Source organism: Numenius arquata, chromosome 20, assembly GCF_964106895.1.
Source record: "Numenius arquata chromosome 20, bNumArq3.hap1.1, whole genome shotgun sequence".
In the NCBI taxonomy this organism is placed as follows: Eukaryota; Metazoa; Chordata; class Aves; order Charadriiformes; family Scolopacidae; genus Numenius; species Numenius arquata.
In genome coordinates this window covers 1,635,882-1,659,471 of record NC_133595.1, presented here as the reverse complement: position 1 = coordinate 1,659,471, position 23,590 = coordinate 1,635,882, and the positions used below count along the sequence as shown (strand labels likewise).

General features: G+C 50.8%; 1 protein-coding gene across 1 annotated transcript; it reads right to left on the bottom strand.

Moving 5' to 3' along the window:
* Positions 1-1,872: 1,872 nt before the first annotated feature.
* Positions 1,873-18,676, bottom strand: SZRD1 (SUZ RNA binding domain containing 1). Its single transcript, XM_074161573.1, has 4 exons — positions 18,560-18,676; positions 7,888-7,937; positions 6,635-6,889; positions 1,873-4,176 (listed from the first exon to the last, which is right to left on the bottom strand). The coding sequence occupies exons 1-4, from the start codon at positions 18,608-18,610 to the stop codon at positions 4,074-4,076; spliced, it is 459 nt and encodes a 152-aa protein (XP_074017674.1). The 5' UTR covers positions 18,611-18,676; the 3' UTR covers positions 1,873-4,073.
* Positions 18,677-23,590: the final 4,914 nt, after the last annotated feature.

The window sequence follows — 23,590 nt, the reverse complement described above, 5'->3', positions numbered from 1 at the left end:
GACTGAGAAGGGATCTCATCAACGCTGAGCAATATCTAAAGGGCAGGTGTCAAGAGGATGGGGCCAGACTCTTTTCAGCGGTGCCCAGCAACAGGACAAGGGGCAATGGGCACAAACTGGAACACAGAAAATTCCATCTCAACACGAGGAAAAACTTCTTTACTTTGAGGGTGACAAAGCACTGGAAGAGGCTGCCCAGAGAGGTTGTGGAATCTCCTGTGGAGATATTCAAAACCCTCCTGGATGCGTTCCTGTCCAGCCTGCTCTAGGTGACTCTGCTTTGGCAGGGAGGGTTGGACTAGATGATCTTGGAAGGTGCCTTCCAACCCCTACCATTCTGTGATCTGCCTTTGATCCCGATCCGTGTGTTCCTGACTCCAGAGCTGGAATCCAGTTCCCATTCATCGCTGAGTCCAGTCTGAGACTTCCCCAGTGCCTGCCGGTGACGTGACTGTCACCCTGGGAGCTTGACGCGGTTTTGTATCTATTGTATCTATTTCATTATTTTCTTCTTTATTTTTATTTTAACGTTAAATCTTCATTAAAGTAGTTCAGTTCATTCTAAACTTCTAAATCTCCTTATCTTTTTCTCTCTTCCCTCCTCTTTTGGTGGGGAGGGGAAGAGGGGGGGGAGAAGGGCCATCTGTCAGTCTGGTTTTGGTAAATTCGGCTGAAACCGCGACAGGGGCCTATAGGAAGGCTGGGGAGGGTCTGTTTCCAAAGGCCTGCAGCGACAGGACGAGGGGCAACGGTTTTAAGTTGGAGAAGGGGAGATTTAGATTGGATATTAGGAAAAAGTTCTTTACTCTGAGGGTGGTGGAACACTGGAACAGGTTGCCCAGGGAGGTGGTCGAGGCCCCTTCCCTTGAGATATTCAAGGTGAAGCTCGACGAGGCCCTGGGCAACCTGGTCTAGTTGGGGGTGTCCCTGCTGACTGCGGGGAGGTCGGACTAGATGACCTTTGGGGGTCCCTTCCGGACCCGGACCAATCTATGAATCTATGAGAGGAGGCGCTTCCGCACCCGCCGCCGCTACGGCGCCCCCTGGCGGGCGGGAGGCTCCACCGCCGCCCCGTGTTCCCCCCCCCCCCCGCCCAGCAGCTCCCAGTCCCTGCAAAGGCACTGAATTTCACTGAATTTTACCGAATTTTTTTAGAGTTGGAAGGGACCATAGAGATCATCTAGTCCAACTCCCCTGCCGAAGCAGGATTGCCCAGAGCATGTTACTCAGGGCTGCATCCAGGCGGGGCTTGAAAATCTCCAAAGAAGGGGACTCCACACCCTCGTTAAAAAAAAAAAAAAAAAAAAAAAGATTAAAAATAAGAATTAAGAAATTAAGAGGGAGACAGGGCTTGTGAAGCTGCCAGCGTACCCTGAGCTCTCCTTGCCTCAGCCAGAGGCACCTCAACAACACCTGAGGCGGGAGGCCACCACATAAAGCAAAAATAAATAATTTTTTAATATAATAATATATTATTATTATTTTATATATATAATATATTATTTATATAATAATATATTTTATATATATAATAATAAATAAATTAAATTAAATTAAAATTGCTTATTTTATCCTCCATGGAGAGAGGCAGCATCAACACAGCTCACGCCAGGGTTTGGAAACCACATCTTCCCTCCGAGCGCTTCCACTTCCCACCCTCCTCGGGCCACATCTCCCCAAGCAAACCTAAAAATGGGCCAAAATTTCCCCTTTTTGGGTAAATCCTGGCACAAACCCTCCCAGATTTTACCTTCCTGATGAGTTTAAGGATCTACTTGCGCTGGGAGCTTAAACTGCCAAATGAAATGTCCCTCCTGCAGCAGCCCCTGTGAGAAACAGGGGATAAGGGAGAAAAAAAAAAAAAAAAAAAAAGACGTTAAAAGTTTAAAGACATTTATTTAAAATACAATTTATAAAACGTTTTCTTTTCGGCGCACGTTTTTGGGGTAAAAAAAAAAACAAACCAAACACGCGGTACCGTGTTTATCCTCCACCCTTCCCAGGACGAAGGGGCAGGAACGAGCGCCCAGCCCTGCCTGCGGGGGGGACGTGTCCCTGTCACCGGGACGGAGGAGCCGGGAGATTTTGGTGCCGGAGACTGAGATTTCGGTGTTGCCGGAGATGGACATTTTAGTGCTGGAGATGGACATTTCGGTGCCAGAAATGGAGATTTTGGTGCCGGAGATAAAGATTTCAGTGCTAGGAGGTGGCAGCTTTAACGCCAGCCGGCTACACCACGAATCGGGTGAATTTGGAGGGTTTTTTGGCCATTAAAAGCTATTTTTAGTAATAATTAAGGAAAGGCGCGGTGACTACGGTTATTGCTGATGTCCTTCTCCCCTCCCACTCCCCCCCCCGGGGGGCTTATCCTGGCTGGGGATAAATATAAACCCTCCCCAAAAAAATAAAGCACTGGCGGTTGGGGACCCCCGGGGGACATCTGCCCACCCATCCCCACCGTCCTGGGTGCTTTAATCAGCTAATTAACGCTCTAGCAGATTCTTTTTATACACAGGTAGTTTTATTTTACCGTTTTTCATTTGTTTTTCTTTTTTGTTTGTTTGTTTTTGTTTGTTGGTTGTTTTTTGTTTTTGTTTAAACTGTATTTCCATACACGTCTTTTTGTCCGGTTGCTTCCTCCCTTCGGGTGGAAGGCGGCTTAATTAAGATTTTGCTCGTTTACCCTTGAACCTACTGAGCACGAAGCGGCAGGAAGGGCTGCACCCGTACAGAATAATCCGCCGATAACCAGAAACTGGTTTCCAGGTACCGTTCCCCTCCGAGGAGAGCGTTTAGTGTTCATCTAATCCCTCCATATTAAGCGAGATTAATTAGGTCAGCTTCATCCCTGGGGCTGGAGGGGGGGAAACATCCGCCTTCTTGAGGACCACCAGCCTCTTCCCGGGAGCCGGAGGAGGAAAATCCCTTCCCCGAAGCAGGGAAAACAGGGGGAATCATCCAGGCTTTATCCAACGCTGGTTTTGTTCCTGCCGTCAGCGGTTTCGGGGAGGCAAACGCAGCTCGTACCGTGACGGAGACAGGACGGGAGCCTTCGCCGCTCGGGCTTGGGACCCTCGCGACGTCCCGGAGCTCCTCCTCACCCCATTAACTCCACGGAGCGGTGCCGGTTACTCTCCTCACGCCGGAGCCCTGATCCTTCACCGCTTTGGCTCTCTCTGCCACAGAACAGCGGCATTTTCACGGGATCCGTCTGCATTCCCTTCTCCCCAAATATAAAAAAGGAAAAAAAAAAAACCCACCAAAAAAAAAAAAAAAAAAAAGATGTATTTGAAGCTTTTCTTCCAAGCCAGCAGAAAAATACCAGCCAAGCTTTACCAGGTGCAAGACGTAAACTCAGTGGTCGGACTCCACCGGCTCCCAAGGCGATGGGACAGGCCGGGTATCCAGGAATCCGCTCCCAGGATCTTGGCAGCGGTAGAAATAGAGACCGAGAAGCAAGAGCTTGTCAAACCCGAGCCGTTAAAGTCGCAGAAATTCATGGAAACTCCTTTTTTTGAACGCTTAACTACCTTCTCTCAATTAAAACAAAACCAGTTAAAACCTTTCCCATGCACTCCGTTGATCCGATATACAGAAAACAAACAGGAAAAAAAAATAAAAATAAAATAAAAAGATCCTTTGAAAACAGAACTTGCTCTTAAAGCGAGGAGGACAACATGCGCATCTGGGGAGGCTTCCCATAGTTGTTTTTTTTTTTCCTTAAATCCCAGGTTATGGGTACAACAAACATTATTGCTGGCGCTAGCTTCAACCCACGTGGCACACACACGACTCCCCGCACCCCTCCGAGTCCTTTACACACACACCCCCCTCTGCCTCGTCGTCCCCTTTTTCCTTCTCCAGCGCCTCGGGGACAGCCCTTCTCGGTCACAGTGGGTGGAGAGGGGAGGTCACAGTGCGTGGGGGTTGAAGGTCACAGTGGGCAGAGCAAAGGGGGAATCACAGTGCAAATAAACCAGGGAGTTCCCTTTGCTCGAGTCCGTTTGTCCGTCCCGGCAGCGCGACCCGTGGCGGCGGACCCTGCCTTCCGCAGCGGCATCTCCCGCCCGCGTTTATCTGCGTTGTTTGAAGCCTTGTGAGCCATCAGGACCCAGGGGCTGCCTGATCACATTGTTGGGCTGTCTGGTGTCTTCCGGCTGGGAGAGCCTCGGCGGCCTGCCAGGAGAAAGGAGAACAGAGGCTGCTGTCGTTTAAAATGGAAAAAAAACCCACACAAAAACCAAAAACCAAACCAAACACCAAACCAGGTGTTTATTTGTCTTGGGAGATTTGGGAATCTGATTCTCAAGCAGCCATGGGGAACTACAGGGAGAGCACGGTGACGTCAAATTACCTCCATTCATTTAAAATGCTTAAGTTCCACGCTCCCGACCGCACATGGCAGCTCCCTTAAATCAAAAACCTCATGGAAAAGTCAAGTCAAGTCGAGAAACCGTTGAGGAAAGGTCCAGTCAAGTCAAAAAATCTTGGGAAAAGCCAAGGATACACCCCACCAGGATAACTCCTGTTGCCCACACTCCTCTCTACATCCCCAGCACACTCTTCCACGCGTCTAAAATAACCTTTACAGCCTTACCAGGTGCTCACGCTTCCTTTAACTCCCATAAATTTGAGATTTTTTTATGATTTAAGATCAGAAGCTGTTGTGGTTGAAAAATCCAACAATATCAAACTAGGACTTTATTTCTTTCCAAAGATTTTGGAGTCTGATTCTCAAGTAGGCAAGAGCCACGGGAAACTACAGGGAGAGCACGGTGTCATCTGATTACCTCCATTCATTTAAAATGCTTAAGTTCCACACTCCCGACTGCACATGGCAGCTCCCTTCAATCAAAAACCTCATGGAAAAGTCAAGTCAAGACACCTCATGAAAAAGTCCAGTCAAGTCAAAAAAACCTCAGGAAAAGCCAAGGATATGCCCCACTAGGATAACTCCGGTTGCCCGCACTCCTCCCTAAACCTCCAGGGGTCTAAGATAACCTTTATCAGGCACTTGTCCATCACTTAACTCCCATAAATTTGACATTTATGATGATTTATGATTAGAGGCTATTGTGGCTTAAAAATCCAGCAATATCAAACTAGGACATCATTTCTTTCCAAAGATTGGAAGTCTGATTCTCAAGTAGCCAAGACTCGCAACGGAACTACAGGGAGAGCACCGTGCCATGAAATAACCTGCGTTCATTCAAGAGTGCTTAAATTCCACTCTGCCGTCTGCATGTAGCAACTCCCTTAAGTCAAAGAAAAAAAAGAGTCGTGGAAAAGTCACATCAAAAAAAAAAAGCAGCGTTGTGGAAAAGTCACATCCAAAAAAAAAAAAGAGTCGTGGAAAAGTCACATCCAAAAAAAAAAAAAAGAGTCGTGGAAAAGTCAAGTCAAGTCAAGAACCCTCGTGGAAAGCTCAAGTCACATCAAAAAAAAAACCTCAGAAAAGCCAAGGATACATTCCACCAGGATAACTCCTGTTGCCCACACTCCTCTCTACATCCCCAGCACACTCTTCCACGCGTCTAAAATAACCTTTACAGCCTTACCAGGTGCTCACGCTTCCTTTAACTCCCATTGAGATTTTTAATGATTTATGATCAGAGGCTGTTGTGGTTGAAAAATCCAACAATATCAAACTAGGACTTTATTTCTTTCCAAAGATTTTGGAGTCTGATTCTCAAGTAGGCAAGAGCCACGGGAAACTACAGGGAGAGCACGGTGTCATCTGATTACCTTCATTCATTTAAAATGCTTAAGTTCCACGCTCCCGACTGCACGCGGCAGCTCCCTTAAGTCAAGGAACCCTCGTGGAAAAGCCAAGTCAAGTCAAGTCAAAGAAACCTCATGGAAAATTCAAGTCAGAAAAACCGCAGGGAAAAGTCAAGTCAAGAACCCCTCGTGGAAAAGTCAAAAAAAAAAATCAAAACCTCAGAAAAGCCAAGGATATGCCCCACCAGGATAACTCTGGTTGCCCACACTCCTCTCTAAACCCCCAGCACGCTCTTCCAAGGATCTAAGATAACTTTTATGGCCTTACCAGGCAGTTGTGCTTCCCTTAGCTCCCATAAATTTGAGATTTATGATGATTTATGATCAGAGGCTGCTGTGGCTTAAAAATCCAAAAAATATCAAACTAGGACTTCATTTCTTTCCAAAGATTTGGGAGTCTGACCAAGACCCACGGGAAACTACAGGGAGAGCATGGTGCTGTCAAATTACCTGCGTTCATTTAAAAGTGCTTAAGCTCGATTCTCCCGTCTGCATGTGGCAGGTTCCTTAAATCAAAGAAAACCTTGCGGAAAAGTCAAGTAAAGTCAAAAAAACATCAGGAAAAGCCAAGGATATGCCCCACCAGGACAACTCCGGTTGCCCATACTCCTCTCTAAACCCCCAGCACACTCTTGCAAGAGTCTAAGATAACTTTTATGGCCTTATCAGGCACTTGTGCTTCCCTTAACTCCCATAGATTTGAGATTTACGATGCCCTCCTTGCTAACAAAGCGTTCCTTTCTCCTTGCTGGCCTCACTCGACTCCTCAAGGAGCTTGTCTCCCTCCTCCTGGTGGGAAGGTGTTGGCGAGGAGCACGGGCCAAGCTGCCGTGGCACAAAAGGCTGCTCTCACCTATCGAGGATGGGCTTCTCCTGCTCTTCTTCGGGGCTCGCGCTGCCCAATATTCGTTTCCTGGCTTCCGCGTACTCCGCTTCCCTCTGTGCCAAGGATTTGACGGGGAAGGCCGGTCTGCTGGCAGAGTTGGGATTGCTGAGGACGCCGTTGGTCGTCGGCCTCTTCAAGATGCGGATCTGCGGGGGGGGACCTGCAGGAAGGCTGTCGTCCTGAATCACGATCGGCACTTTAGGAGGAGATTTTGACTTTCTACTGTTTAAAAGAAACAAAAAAAACAACACATTTGGTTGGTACTTTCTACACCAAGCATGTTTTTCGCTCTGCATGCGAATTCCTCCCAGTCAGATGTCATTCCCATGATTAAGAAGGCAGCCTGTAATAATTAAAGACCTGGTTATATTTGTAACCCTAAACTAGAGCAGCCAGCGGGTTTGCAGGAGATTAGCTCAGTAAGGGACAGAAAACCAGTCCCTGCTGCGTTCGACATCTTTAAACTCGACCGAAGTGAAAGGAAGCGGACACCGGGCAAAATTTTTAGCACTTCTATTCAAAGATATTGGTATAAGGACCTTGATTCCATTCCCTGCAAGAACTTTTAGGGCTCCTCTCACCAGGATACCCAGCCTTCTGCTCCAACCTTGCCCATTTCACTTCTCAGAGCCAGCCCTGGTCCTCGTCTCACCATTTGAATTATTTTTTTATGGTCCCTTCTCTGTGTGCAAGACCCAGAGAAGCAATACCAGGACTCCTACTAAGAATCAAAGGGGAAAAAAAAAAAAAAAACCAACAAAACACTTGTCAGAGGTGATTAGAAGTATTTCTGCTAGAAGACAGTGACACACACGCCCCCGCCCCAACCAAAAGTAAGCAGGAAAAGAGGGTCCTACTGACGCAAGACACGGCAAGCCAATTTAGGGCCATGAGTTGGGATTACCTGACTCACCCATTTCTTCCTTTAAGTGGCTTTTTCTTAAATGGCTTCCCCATAGCTGTAGCTACATCCAGTCTGGAAGACCCAGCTCTGAAATAAAATCACTCTCAAGAAGCTTTCCACTACCCCACTACAGATCGAAAGGGCCATCTAGTGGCACAATTAAAGAGATTCCCTATTTCTGAACTCAAACCCAGCACGCTCTGCTCAGTTTGAAGCTGTTTCCCCACTGTTCCCGCTCCCCAGGCCTTCAGATGTCCAACAGCACTGCAGGAAAAGAAGGGTTTTTTTTTTCTTCCGAACCGCGCAGCATCGTTACCTTTCCTTTTGTGTGATCTTCAGCTTCTTTTCCAACCGTCTGTCTATTTCCTACAAAAAGAGGAGACAAAAGTAAAAATCTGAAGGCTCATCTCAGAGATGGGAGTTTGAGCCTGTCCGCACACAAGTTTAATGTCACCCTTCCGTACAGCGATACTTAGAGGGGGCAGAGAGAGTGTGTGTCTCCAGCTGAGAATGACTCGCAAATCAAGAGGGAGAGAAAAGCAAAGCCACCACGTATATTCCACCGGAGCCATTACTACACCTACAGCAGGCTGTGGATTCTGCGTATCGCTGTGAGGAGGCAGCTGCGAGGCGCTCATCTTTCATTTTAAGGACTCCGGCTGGCAAGAAAGCTCTATTCAGGGTAAAGAGCCCTGGGAATACGCAGCGAGGTATTCCCAGATCCAAGCAGGAATCGGCACTGAACCTCTCGGACAGAGGAGCAGCAGCAACAGTCGGCCGGGGCGACTCACATCAGTCTACATGCTTGATTTCAGCGGGCCAGCTCAGCCCCGGAGCCTGTAGCCATTCGGAGGACTAGCCGGCAGGTCCGCATTCCTGCTGCTTGCCGCAATAATCCTCCTTCACAAAAAAAAAAAAAAAAACAACCACCAACACACACCAAACCAACCCTCCCTGCCCTGCCCGATATGCACCCAAGGACTCGTCAGGGCAGAGCAGAGGCTTCTTGGACTTCTCCTTCCCTTTGCAACATCGCTGCCGAGTCATCAATCGGCGGAAAAAGGTATTAATCACCCCCCCGAACGCCAACAGAGCGTGGCTTTAAGCATGTCATCTTCCGTCCAAGGCTCGCACCTACCTTAGCAAAGGTGTTCAGGTTTTGCAATGGGAGCAATTATGCAAAGAAATGTTGCTAAATAGGAAAATAAAGCGAGCTTTCAGTCCCGGTCTCTCTTTAGGTAACCTTCCCCAACCTCGCTGCTATCTTTAGGTTCTCACGACGACCGATGCTACTAAAAGAGCGGCTGAAACAGCAACGCGTTTTATTTAATCATCAATGAAAAAGGAAAAAAAAAAGCTACCTGAGAGTGTCCTAGTTTCGTCAGCCGATAACTGGCAATCCTGAAGGAAATTCCAAGCTTCTGGCAGGAGGCAGCTGCTCTACTTTTCAGGCGGGTTTGCTTAACTCCGCTGAAAGCTCGCTGCCAGTGGAGCCTACCCTGCTGTCAAAAACCGCAGCAGGCGCAACCCAGTAAAGAAACTGGTTTGCACAGTAATTCCCCGATGCCCCAGTAAGCAGGGAATGAACACAAGTCGCTACAAGACTCCGGACCACAGTGTTTGCTCTTGGTCACGCAGCTACACAGGCCAACAGCCCACAGTAGCCTCCATTGAGAAAGGAAGAGTTATAAACCGACGTCGGGAAGATAAACAGTGGGTGGGAGGTTGAATTTCCTACCAAACTCTGTACTGGGAGGCGATGGGTGATTTCTAAGGACAAAACCAGGCAGGGGCTTCACATGGCATTGAGCTGACAGCCAGGTCCCAGCTAGAGCCTCCTGTTGAAGTCAAACACACCTGCAGCTTCCTTCCTCTTCAAGAGGAACAGGAGGAATATCCCATCCCGATGCTGCTCAGGAGGACGGAGAAAAATGTGCATCAGCTGCCTCCTGCCCACAAAGACAGAGGAACAGCCGGCTGGGAACAGGGAGCAGGGAAACGGATATCCCGGCAAGGATGGAGACGTCGTGGAGCGGCTGGCAGCAAACAATGAAAGTCCAATTAAGGGGAAGGGGTTAGCTCATCTGCCCGCACCACGCCACAAGAGGTTATATCCGGCTATAGAAGAGGCTTTAAAACGCTTTTTCAAACTCAAGAGAGTTAACCGTGCCTCCCCAGGGCCTCCTGGAAGTGGAGGACTGGAAGGAAGCTTCCTTAAATATCCCTTATTAAATACTTCAGCACGTGGGAGAGAGGGATGACAGAAAGATGGGGCAGAAAGGGGGGGAAAAAAAACCTCATTTTGCCTAGCGTTTGGTGCCGCACAGTGACTACGGAGCCAGCTGCGAGTCAGAAGCCCAGCACTGAACCACCCAGCTCAGGAGACAAGTTTGGCAGCCCACAACGGGGACCGTGGGGCACAAAAGTGTGACGAGTCACACGGTAGCCACAAGGAAGGCTCCATTCTGCTCTCCCCTCTCTCCTCCCTGGCAGAGGAGTGACGGTTGTGACAAAAGCCACATTTCTACATTCCTGGTGGCTTTGCAGGTCAGTCCTGGGGCTAAAGTCGCGGTCCCTACATGGGACTACGAGATCCTGTAATTGCAAAGCGTCAGTTTAACCTCAGCATGTGAAAAACACGCTCATTAACACGACTGTCACACCGAGCCCTGCCGGATGGACTCTTCACGCCCTCACACGCGCCAAGCTTCCTCCGACTGCATCCTCTGACGCAGCTTCCCCTATCAGAACCTGCAGCTTCCCCTATCAGAAGAAAAAAACCAAACAAACCACAAAAAAAACCCAACCCAATACAGCACCTTGATTTGCTCAACACACAAAAACGTACTCGAAAGAATCGTTCAAACCCTGCCATGGTAACACCCCTCCTCAAAAGAGCTCTTTACAGTCCAGTTTCGCTCCTTCCTACTCCCGCACAGACCATTTCTTGCAAAATATTCGGTATTTTGGCCTCCGCAGTTGCCAGCAGTCGCTAAGCACGTGGTCCTGGTTCATAAGCCACCGCACGCGGGGTCAACAGTTGCTCCGTGCCTGGGGAGCTCCTCACCGAGGAGCAAAGTAACAGGCAGCTAAAACATCCCCTAAGTTCTAACATCAGGAGCTGTTAGAACCACTGTGTACTCTCCAAAACAAGAGGCTTCCTCCACACGTAGAAATCCTGGCAGAGTTGTATAAAACACTCATCCCCACTAAATACACCACGTATCACTCTCACCCCATCCAAACAACGAGCCTCAGAATTCCCGGCGCTGCTGAGGGGATTCCAGGTGCCTCCAGATATTCACTGAGCTTTTGGGGTAGAAAAAGTCTTCCTTTGTGTTCAAAGTATAAAAAAAGCAGCTCCCCACCTCACACACACCTCTTGATGTGTTAGAAGTCATGTTTTCTATTAAATGCAGGGATTGACCCCGTCTTTTCTCAGCACTGCAAACTCTGGGTGTTTAATATTACTGTGTTTGGAGTTACAGAATCACAGAACGATATGGGGTTGGAAGGGACCTCTGGAGATCACCCAGTCCAACCCCCTGCCAGAGCAGGGTCACCCAGAGCAGGTCCCACAGGAACATGTCCAGGGGGGTTTGAATGTCTCCAGAGAAGGAGACTCCACCACCTCTCTGGGCGGGCTCTGCCACCCTCACAGCAAAGAAGTTCCTCCTCATGTTGAGATGGAACTTCTTACGTTCAAGTTTGTGCCCCTTCCCACTTGTCCTGTCACTGGGCACCACTGGAAAAAGACTGGCCCCATCCTCCTGACACCCACCCTTGAAGTATTTAGAGGCGTTGATCAGATCCCCCCTCAGTCTTCCCTTCTCCAGACTCAAAAGACCCATGCCAAGACCCTCCTTTCCTCATAAGAGGGATGCTCCAGGCCCCTCATCATCTTTGTAGCCCTCTGCTGTACCCTCTCCAGCAGTTCCCTGTCCTTCTGGAACTGGGGAGCCCAGAACTGGTTACAGTGCTCCTAATGGGGCCTCCCCAGGGCAGAGCAGAGGGGGAGGATGATCTCCCTCCACCTGCTGGTCACACTCTTCCTGATGCCCCCCAGGATGCCATTGGCCTTCTTGGCCACCAGGGCACATTGCTGGCTCACGGGCATCCTGTTGTCCACCAGGACTCCCAGGTCTTTTTCCTCAGAGCTGCTCTCCAGCAGGTCCCCCCCAACCTGTCCTGGTTTGGGGGGATTATTCCTCCCCAGGTGCAGCACCCTGCACTTGCCCGTGTTGAACTTCATCAGGTTCCTCTCTGCCCAACTCTCCAGCCTGTCCAGGTCTCGCTGTGTTGAGTTTGAGTTGTAAGCAAGGAGGTGTTTGGATGCAGAGAACATCGCTAATTTAAATGGGCAGCCCTTAATCACCCTGCAAAACCAACCCAAGAAATTTGCAGTTCGTGACCGGGCTCATGCTGCATGAATTTACAAGCTTGAGAAGCAGAAACACCTTGACATGGCTTATTCTTAATTAAAAAAAAAATATATATATATCCCTGCCACTGCTCTGCACGGATCTGTTTGTCTGCTGACGTCATTCCCTTGCCACTGCTATGTCACATTGTCACCAAGCTGTGTGGGTAAAGAGATAAAATTAGGAGCTGACTTACAGGGCAAGCACCAGAAGGGCTACAACAACCCAAAGGCACGAGCTCGCAGCCGAGGCAATTAGACTTGGCATTCGAGGACATCACGCCGCACGGACCCAGTAACTGGGCACGTCCCACCACCCAAAAACCAGTTACTAACCACCTTGAGGCTCTCCCAGCTTTCATTTCCCAAACAAACTTACTTATATAACCAAAAACTAAGCCTCATTTACACGCCCCCATTCAAAACACCCTCCCCAAAGATTAGGAAGGAATCTCAACAAACTATTTTTAGCACTATTATGTCTAGATACTAAAAAGGACCCAAACAAACAGCACGAAGAAGACACTGTTCTTTGACATTTAAGCTGCATTTGCAGATGAGGACGTAATGGAAATTGAACTCCAGCCCCGTCACAGCCATCCTTCCTGCCCTCTAACCCTGAGAAAAACAGCAATGCATAAAAGGATCGATAAAATACCTCTTGGAAAAGAGTGAGACACAGAGAGCAAGACACAAACCTGATGCTTAGATCCGACAATCCTATGGTCCGGCACCCTAAATAAGAACCCCATCCACATAGCTGATAATTCTGCAATGTCATTGGTGAGTTGGAGATAGATGCTCCCCCCCCCTCGACACCCCAGAAATGTGCCCTTCAGGAAGGGATGCTCCTATGGATCATGGTTTCACATGGATTCTATGCACATTCCCAAGCAAACCCGGTTTTCCAGTGTATTACAGAGCAGAGGCCCCCCATCAGCCCGAGCTGTTGCCTAAAGAACTTTGTTGGAATAAGTGTAAAGCGTCAGACACATATAAAGAATTATCCTGCACATCGTTGCCAGCAAAAACTCTATTTAGACTAAATAGCAGCAGCTCCAAGCTCCGCTGATATGGGAGAGAGGAGTAACAAGATAACTGCTGGCTAGTTTTTATTTCAAGTTTAGGGAGTAACCAGGACTGAATGTTTAAAGGAAGGCAGAGACTTGGGCTTCCTATAAATCCCTTATGCTGCGAGAGCATTTCTCCTTCCAAAATACCTCCAAAATTAGGTTATTTTGCAGAAATTGAGAGGAGATACCTACCAGCCCTCCCGCCAGAGCACAGGACTCTCCCCAGTAAAGGGAGCTGTGATCCCCTAGAAATTTCATTATATTTCAAATATGCAGCTCTAGAAAACCATTAACCACATTCTTTAACGTATTTACTGGAGATTACTCCTGAACACAACCTTCTCCCCTCGCTCGCTCAAATAAACGTGCAAGATCAAACCCAGAAGGAGGGAATTTAGGCCAGAGTTGCATCCTCCCACACCAAAGCTAAATACAAAGCCTCGTCTGCTTATTAAAAGCACCAGCAGATACTCTGACATTTTCTAAAGGACAGGAGATAAACTTCAAGGCCTGGTTTACAGTCTCTTATTTAGAAAAAAAAATATGTTTTAACATCTGAGGTTACCAAAGCTGTTCATAGTACCTAATACCTTACAGCTGTAGATATCTGACTTGTTGCTTCACCGAAAACACCATCAAATAAGAGCAGAAGTAGATAATCCTAAACTATCTCCAAGCTGACTCCTCATTAGCTACCTATTGCTTTCCCCTGAAGATAATTTAATCTTCTATTAATCACTGGAATATCCCAATTCCTGAGGCTATTGGGAATCAGACTGATCCAGTAATTAATTCTCCAAGTTATTGTGCTTACGCTAAACCCTGGCAGTGGACCCTACCCGAGAAAGCCACAAGAGGATTTTAAGCTGCGCTGGTGTCTGCATCTCCCATAGGTAGATAACGCTTCTCGGCAGCTAGAATATTGAGAAACAAGACACGAGAGTATTTTTGGGAACACGCCTGGCAGGCGCCACACAGTATTCCCAGCACAGATACATCACAGAGAAGGGGGGAAGCATTTGGAGGGGTGCAGCTCTTTCTCCCTCCCCACCCTTCGCACCTCCTGTGGCAGGCAGGTGGCACAGACGCTCCTCTGAGACCTAGATCGGGAATATATTTACACCCCTTATCAATCTAGGGAAAAAAAAAAAAAAAAAAAAAGAGAGGCTAAAACCTAGCAAAAAGCCCTCTACATGCTATTTCGCGAAGGCATCGGAACATCTCTTAATCCAGAGGATCACCCTCTGCACCCACGTCCCTGCGCGGGGTCAGGAGCACATCCAGACACTCATCAAGGTCTGCGAGAGCTGGCACCAAACAGAGCCCGCTCCCGAGTGACCCCAGGGCCAGGCAGGACTCACAGCAATATCCCAAAATTAATGCTCATTTCATGCTATTAAGGTACCTGTCCATTCCCAACCTACAAACATCACTTTTCTTACCAAACAAACTGCCTCTACCTTGGCAGCACTGAGCAGCGGGAACAGAAACTTTCATTTCCCAATTTCAATAAGGTTGGTTTTTTTTTTTGACCAATGACAAACACCTAAAGCAAATATTTAGGAAACGTTTTACAAAAAAACCAAAAGCCATCCTCGCAGCCCTGACATCAAAAATGAGCCGCTATCCTCAGGGGCTTCATCTGGGATGCAGTCCCCACAGACCAAAACCCCCTTAATTTCTCCTCTGATCACACAAGTCGTTTGCAGTCTGGAGGCCACAGCGTCACACTCCGAAATTTTCCCCCTTTTTCACTCCTCTGCACTTTGATCCCATTTAGCAACTCAAAGCAATACCAGCCAAAACCTTTAACACCAGTGAATGGCGCTGCCTTTGCTGAAGGGTGAAATCCAAGGTGGGCAGCCCCCTCTGCCACTCGTAACCAATTAAAACATGATAAAAATGAGGGCTTTTTTTTTTGGCAAGCCTCGGGTGAACGGTCCTCACCGAGCGCTGCAGCACGAGCAGGTGACAATCACTGTCCCCACACACGAGGGACAAAGTTCACTCACGTTGGGCTGCTCACATCATCCCCAAGCGGTCGATAATCAGATGATCGGGGGGGGGGTTTCCCTTTCCGCTGGCCGTCGGCGAAGCGAGGCACAGTCTAACCAAGGGACAGGGTAAGTTACTAATTAAGAAGACACTCAAATTCTAGTTAGCGAAAGAATAAGCCATCAATCCAGCTGAAGAATGTCCATTCAGGGCTGAGGGTTACCTGTGACCCTGGACACAGGGCTTCCGCTCCGGATTTGGAGCCCAGCTTCCCACCTGACGTTTAATTATTAGTTCTACCAGGTAAATAGACTCAGGTGTCACAAATACCCCTCTCATTTGTGATTTCCCTCTTCCCTAAAGCCTGCCAGACCACACAAAAGAAAAACGAGCTGTGCATTAAGTCGTATTAGCATTTACTAACCCAAACCAGGTCTTTGAAGCCCGGCGCTTTGATCCTTCCTCCTAACTTAGACAACTCATTCGTTATTCACACGCTGCTTTTCCATCAGTAACTCACAGACAAGTCAAACCTCCCCATTTCACAGCCATTTCGAAGATCTAATCAGATAGCAATTAGCTAAGAGAGACCTAGAGGCCCCGTGGAGTCCTGCTGCCCCAGAGGGACACCTGGGGCAGGTGAAGCTGCTGGGGCAGAGGGGATCTGCTTGGCGTAAGGTCACTCGGGGGGTGGCACGTACCCAGGGAGCCGCTCCTTCTCCTGGCAAACACTGGGTAATTCTGCTGACACAGAAGACTAAAAGACAAACAGAAGCAACGTTAAAGACCAAAAGAAAAAAAAAAACCACCAAAAAAAACCCTTGAGGATCTGTTTTACAGCTACTTGAGTGACCAAACCAAAGCAGAAGGTCTGAGTCAGGTTTCTCGGGGGTTTTCCCTCAACCTAATGAGATTTTAGTGCTGCCTAATTTGGAAGGTAGATCTGCAAGAGATAAATGAAGTGACATTCTAACAGGAGGCCGCAGCACCTCTGGTCATCCCAGAACTGCCTCTTGTTGGACCTCCTGGACGTTTCCAGCTTAACACCAAAACCTAGACACACAACGAAGGACCAGCACTGGAAATTTGATGTACTTTCTGTCCTGAAGAGCATCTCTGGGTGGAATATTAAAAAACTGCCATGCCAAGAAGCAGGCAAGGTAGCTCAGAAACCCACCATGGGTCTCTTGCTACAACTCCACCATTCCCTCAGAGAAACCTATAGGGTCTAAAAAATTAACAACTCTGTCTTTCTACTGTATTATGGCAAAAGTATGTATTTTAAGCTGCTCCTTGGTGTCTCTTATGTTTTATTGCACTTTCCTCTTGAGTACTGAACCCGACTACCAGGTCTCACACCTTTACGTTGAGATCCACCTCGTGCTGCTTCAGACCCACCCAAAGTAAGATAAAAGTGGAAGAAGAAACTAAAGGCAATTCCTTAGGGAAAAAAAAAAAAAAAAAAAGAAAAAAAAAAAAAAGGCCCTTTGATAACAGGACCAGGCCAGCTCATAGGCCTTTCCTGCACATCATTTTTCCTCTCACACCTTCAAGAGAAGGCCCATCTCGTTCCCAGGCTCCCCTGCCTGATGAATGCAGCAGGGTTTCAGGCTCAGAGAGCGGCACGTGCACCTGAAATCTCTTTCAACTGCTGAGCGGTGAGTCGCTCACGCTGCCTGCTCTACAGCGGAGCCTCTTCCTGCCCTCTCTTCCTCTCTTCTCAACCTGCCCACGTCCGGTAGCTTTGATTTCTGTACCAGCACAGAGAGCATGCAGTGCCTGACTGCACAGCATCTATTTGGTTCGTGAAAAACGAGGTTGGGCTCTCCTCTGCTCCATCCCGCTTTGCTTTTCGCTTCCTGCCGCCACCAGCAGCGGCAGAGGGTCTCCCTCCTGCCAGGCCGGGTTTGAAAATGACCTTTCTTAAACCATGACAGATGCCAGAAGGCAGCTCCCGTCTCTTTTCTGACGTAAGAAAAACTCCTGCCGCAGACAGCTCGCTTTTCTCATCGCTCCAACTGCTTTTGCAGACATCCGAAGCCCTGACAACTGCAAAAGCAGCTGCAAGCGTGGCGGTGGCTCCTCAAGAAATGTCTCTGCTCCGCGGCACAAGCGCCACCGAGTTTATGAACACAAATTCTCAGCAGTTTGGACTGGAAAAAGATGTGAGAAAGGAGAGGTGACAGAGATTTTTCCTCCTAAGGGCTTTAAAAGAACACCTAAAAGGTACAAGCTGAAAGGACGAAGAGGAAAGACAACCAATGACTGGGATTTGAGCAGCCCTACAATTTTAAACCATTACTCAAGGCCACAGCTATCATCAGCTCCCCAGACACAAGCTATGTCCCTTCATGGAACGATTTGACGAGTGCCGGAATTAACTCCGCCACCCGTCGCGAGGCTTCCTATGACTGCAGTCTCACGGCGTTGGCAAGAGGAGAGGGCGAGCGCTTGGCTTAAGCTGCCAGCCTGACGCTGGCATCTCCCAGGCCGCTTGGCGAGGGCATTGAGTTACAGGGTCTATTTTGCTCCCCTCTTTCTGGCCAGGCGTAACCCAATCTCCTGACCAGAATCAAATTCGGTCTTCTCACCAAGTCATTGTTCTGCCCTCTAATCATTAACAAGCCTGCTGATCTTATTAAAAGAGGAGTTCGACCGGCAGAGAAGGTTTCCTTTCTCTAGTCGTGCTGTTGTGAATACCCCGCAGATCACCCGCCCACACTCCTGCTAAAATAATAATTTTATTTTGCAATCGCAATACGCAGAAGTGCTTCGGAGTCTCACAGCATGAGAGACGTGATGAAAACTTCCAGCTATTGAGCTGGCTATTAAAAGCAGGCGAGAACTTCAGCTACAACACTGGAAGCCACACTAGGCCATGCTAAGGCTCCCCACGTTTTGTCCTAATGAAGAAGCACGTTTCTCTCGAGCGAGGGGGTGAAAGGGCTTTTGATGTGAACCCCCAGCTCCCCACCCCACCCCGTCAGACGAAGCCCACCCACCTCTCCCCAGAGGCCCTGCGAGGGCTAACGTGACGCCGGGGAGGCACGCTTTTGTCAGAGCCCCCCAGCAAAGGGAGGGAGCTACTCGCCATCCTCCCAGCACCTACCGCATGCTCCCCGGCAGCAGGAGCTTTGTTCCGGGCTCGGCTGCGACCCGCGCTGACCAGCCGCTGCCGCCCTGCCCGCCGCCCCACAGGGCCGGGGTAGAGAGGGGGGTGGGTCTGGAGGCCAAGTAGAGAACGGGGGCAGAAGGACGGGCAGGGAGCGGCTCCCCGGGGCAGCCCCGGCCCTAGGTGATGGAAAGGAGGCGAGCGGGAAGGGCTAGGGCCGCGCTGCTGCCCCCCACACCGACGGAGGCCGCGGTCCCTTTAAGAGGCCTAGCAGGCGCTCCGGCCCCACCGCGCCCTACCGCCTCCTCAAGAACCACCAGCGCCGCCTTCCCCCTCTCCCCCCGCCGCCCCCGGCCCGCCCGCGCCGCCCCAACGCAGCCGCCCTCACCCCGCTGTCGGCCGCCTCCTCCCAGCTCTCGGCGACCTCCTCATCTTCCATTTTAATTCCCCTCCGCCGCCGCCGCCGCCAGCCCGCGCCCCGCGCATGCGCGCACCGCCCCCCCCCGCGCGCGCGCCTGCGCCGCCACCGCCTACCGGCGTGCGAACAGAGCGCATGCGCACTGCGCCGCTGCGGGCGGCCACGTGCGGGCGGGCGGCGGCGCTGAGAAGGACGCCCCCTGGCGGGCGGGAGGACCGGGCGCAAGGGCTTGGGAGCCACACGGTGGCGGGGGGGGGAGTGACACTTGCACACTCACCCTTGCACACTCATCACCCCCTCGGGCTTCGAACAGCCCACGCCAAGCCACGGCAGGGCAGGAAGGGCGGTAGCAGCACGGAGGGATCCCTGCTCAAACAGCTCGGTGGGTTTGGGGGCATTTTTCCTTAATTTAAGATTTCTTGACCAAAGCACCCACCCCATTTTTGGCAAATCTTCTCCATGATCCCAACCGTCCCTCCCACAGGCTTTGACGTGTCCGTGTTTCCTTCCATCACCCCGATTTATCTCCCTTTTCATCTAAGCCCTCAGCTACTCTTGAAATCTCCTGAGGGGCAGCCGGGCCCACTCCAGCTCCGACCTTTAAAACCAGCTAGATTTCCCAAAAAATAACACTAATTTATTAGGTTTATCTCATCCGTAGCTGGGATATTCATCACACCAACATATTACTCTGGGTTTTGAGCGATACAAAGGTATCTGGGGTGAGAGCTGCGTTTTATTTTGCTCACTGCAAAATTAAAACGCTGCTTCCAGCATCCTAAAAAAAATCAACGTTCGGATAGGGAGTTAGAGAAAGTGCCCTTAAATCCTTAAACTTTCCCCGAAACACCCCCCGGGAGCTGCAGCTTGCCACCAGATGGCGACCGGCTTCTTAAAAATAACAATAATTACTCCAGCTCAGAGAAATCCTGACCGAAACGCTGGGGTTTGCTCCCTCCGCAGCCCCCGGGTCTCCCCCTCCTCTGCCAACCCCAAAAACCGGGCAGGAACCCGCTGGGCACCTTCGCAGCCGGGTTTTGGGGGGCTCTCTATGGAAAGCGGAGCCGTTAGTGGGGTGTATGGCACTCAGGGGGGATTTATATCCTCGGATTTCCACTTCTTTGGTACCCCGGAGGGGTGGGAGATCAAGCATCCCCCCCCCAGGAGCGGGAGGAAAAGGAGCAGCAGCCTCAGGCTGTTCCGACCCACCCTCTGGGTTTTCTTTCCAGGAGGAAACAGGAACTGTGTTTTCCAGCAGGCAGTGCCCGGCATTGTTGGCTCGATCCACAGCGTCTCCAGCGTCCCAGTTGCGTTATTCTTGGACGTTTCCCTCCATCCTGCCGGTTTTGCCCCATGCTGTAAGAAATCCTATTCCCAGCCATGGTGCTCCAGTTCGAGACCGAGCGTCCCTCAAAACCACCGGGAAACATCGCGGATCTTTGGGGAACGTGATCTTAATGGTTGTACACGCACACACTGGGTTACTTACAGGCCTGTGGGCAAATTCCACGTCTCCTTTCAGGTAATCCCAGCCCTCCACAAGGCATCTGGGGCATCCTATTCGGCAGGGCACGTGCCTGGGATGCTGAGCAGCAATCTCTGTGGTAGATGCGGGTCTATGGAAGACAGAGAGGATGGTGGTGTCTTCCTCTGCCCCTTCCCCAAAGGAATGTCCACCCCACAACTCAGCAGCACGTCAAAACACAGACCTGGTGTGCCCAGATGTACGTACCGCCATGGGAAAGGCTCCAGTAGCACCGAGTGCTCCCTCTTTTCCTCACCTCCATGGCGAAACGGGCACCCGCTGTCCTTCAGGGATGGGGTGGGATCCCCTCTTCTCTCCCTGCCGAGCCATTCCTGCCTCGTCGCCTGCCTCAGGAGGCGGCCAGGCCTCGGGGGAGGTGCAGCAGCATGGCGGGGCCACAGCGGGCAGCAAGGAAAGCCCTGGCTCTATGCACAGGGAGGGTCCCCAGGCCCCAGCCGTGCCTCCTCGGAGGGTGGCTGAGGCGGTGAACCCGGGAAAGAGTGAGACGTGAGAAGGACGGCGGCTGGGGCCTGCGAGGTGGCCGGGGAGGAGGGGGGAGCCGCCCTGCCACCTTCTCCTCACAGCCGACCTTCCCAACATGGCGGCCTCGCCCCCCCCCCCCCCCCGCCTCTTCCAACATGGCGGCGGGGCGGCAAGCGTGCCCCTAGCCAGACCCTCCAAACATGGCGGCCTTTCCCCTGCCACAAAAAGGCTTCTGGGCTACGGAGATGGGTGGCGAGTTGACCTTCTCATCATGGCGCCCTCCGCCACGTGACCTTCATCCCACGCCCTCCCCGGTCATGTGATGCGGTGTCGGTCCGGCGCCTGCGCAGTGCTCTCTCCGCCGCGGCCGGAGCGGCGGCGGCGGCGGCGGGGAAGGAAGATGGCGGCGCCGGGGCTAGCCGTCACCCAGGAGACGCGGCGGCCCCACCACCTGCAGCCCTGAAGGCCCGGGCCCAGCCGCGGCGGGCGGTGAGCCGGCGGCAGGTGAGCGGCCTGGCGGTGCGGCCTCCCCGAGACGGGGAAGAAGGGGGGCGGCGGTGGGCAGCGCCCCTTCCCTGGGGAGCGGGGCGGCGGGCCAGGCCCCTCAGGGCGGGACAGGCCTCCCCTGGGGACACACACACACACGCACACACACCTCCATTTGAGGGCTTGAGCCTCTCTTTTCCCTCCCCCTTACCTCTTTTTGTTGGGGTCTCCATTGAGGGCAGAGCCCCCCCCGGGGTCTTGTAGCCCCCCCGAGGGCTGCTCGGCCCTGTGAGGGGGAGAGGCCCCTCTCCTGCCCGCCGAGGGCAATGGCAGCCCCGGGGCGGGGGGAAGAAGGCGAAGGCAGCCTCATGGTCTTCCCCAGCGCCAGGGTGGGCAAAACCTGCCCCCCAGAAACCCTAGGTTTACCCCTAAAAAAATCAATGTTGTGGTTGGGCAGTGCTAAGGCACGAGCTGGCAGCGCATGGGGGGGGGGGGGGGCTGGGTGTGAGGAGGCTGCGGGGGGGGCTGTGGCTGCCCCCCAAGGCTCACGTCTCTAGGTGTAAAAACAAAGGTGAGGCTCAGTCTCCGGTTATTCTCCAAATAACCCACTGCCGATCCACATCTCGACTCGCGTCTGTGTTCGTGCCTCGTGTGTTTCTCATCATACGTGTGTGTATATACATATATATATTTGTTTTGGTCCTGAAAGCCTTGTATTAAATCGGTAGTGGTGGTGAGCTTGGTATTTATTAGCCCAACAGGGTTTGGGGTGTTACTCCCCATTGTCTTCACTGGTGATCTCTTGTCGGTGCTTTGATAGTGGCTTTATTTATTATTATTTTTTTGTCATGACGGGGCTGGGCTGGGCAGACACTGCAGGGATTCGCTTCGACGCGCGGGTCTCGCTCGGGAGGATTATCTCGTGCTGCCTGCGAGATGCTGCCCAAACCTCTCCAGGGCAAAGTGTCTTCATTCAAACCTCTTCGGGTTTTCAAAATCAGGGAGGGCATTTCTTAGGAGCCACAAGAGCAGGAGCACAGCCTTGGTATCTCGCTCTTAATAACGTGAACTCTAATTAATGCTGGGAGGAAGAACAAAAGAGAAGTCGTGCAAACTGAAATGCTTGTCTGCAGTCCGGTGAATCAATTCGTTATGTGGGCGCTGGGTTCTGGTTGTAAGATAACCCTGGTTGATCACCGGGGACATCGTTTGTATGAAAAAGGCTTTAATTATCACTGGTGAGACTAGCTCAGGCTGCAGGTCACCAGCTGGAAGTCTTCCCCTTTACTAAAGGGGACGTGAATTAAAAGAAATTACATTTTGAGATGCTGCTGACCTAAATTTGTAACCTGGGTGTAACGATGTCTTTACCCGCCCTGCCCTTCAACCAAGGAGCCGCCTCCTGCCGCTGCGAAGCAGCCTGAAGCCCAGATCGATCTGCTGCCTTGCAGGTGGCCTTCTGAAGCCCCGAATTGGTGATGACACTGCAGTGTCCTAACAAACCGCTTTATATCGCAACGTGGCGGTCGCAGCCCGGGCTTGGCCCTTCTAGAGAGCCAAATCTCTGAGCTGGAGGTTAATTGAAGAGTTAAAAGGAACTCGCTGCTATTTCCTCATTTCCTTAGCCCCGAGCGTTCCCACCACCATCTCGCCTTCCTTTTCCTGCCGTTCACACCGGAGAAAGGCCAAATACAGGTGTCTTTCCCTTAGGTTGTGTCCCTCAGGTTTGCCTGAGGTCGGTCTTTTCGCTGGTGTCACAATTGGGAGAGGAGAGAGCAGGATCCCGGGCTATTTCTCAGGCAGAGTGACGCTCCTCTTGCAGAAGGAGAAATCACAGTTGTTCCTGCGTCGGGCTTCAATCCCGTTCACCAGGGCTTTTGTATCTGCATGCTTCCAGCAGAAGCAGGATTGCATCCAGCGGTTGTTTTCGCATAGCGAAGATGTTTGTGTGTGTTTTTCCTGCCGTGTTACCTGGTGTTTTAACTGACGGGTGGCTCCGCCCGAGCAGCATTTTTTTTCCACAGAGGCAAGTGAAACGCTTGGGTTTGAAAGGCACCATATAGTTTTTATGATTGTGCTGGTGTACAAACCTGTGCTGGTTGACTCAGGTGGACTTTTAAAGGCAGTGTGTCTAACTTTAAATTTTAATTTGAGTTTACTACTGCTTTTAGTCTCTGGGGACTCAATATTTTCTCTGTGTTTGGGTGTCGGGGAAGCCCTAGAGGAAACCTCGCCTGCAGAACAAATGGTGTTGTCCTGCCTATGGTTGGTATAAAGATCGGGATGGTTTATTGCTGCTGTTGAATGTGTGTTACCTTTGACTTGAGGATTTCGAGCCGCTGGTATTGCTAGTTGCTGATTCAGGCACTTTCTGAAGGGGATATTTGTTGCCAAGGATAGTGGGGATGTGCTCAAGTGTCCTTAATTTCAGGAAATTTAATGTATAGAATCTTCACGTTTCACAGAAGGAGTGACACCAGCTGTAGCTCTGGAGTGGGAGGAGGATG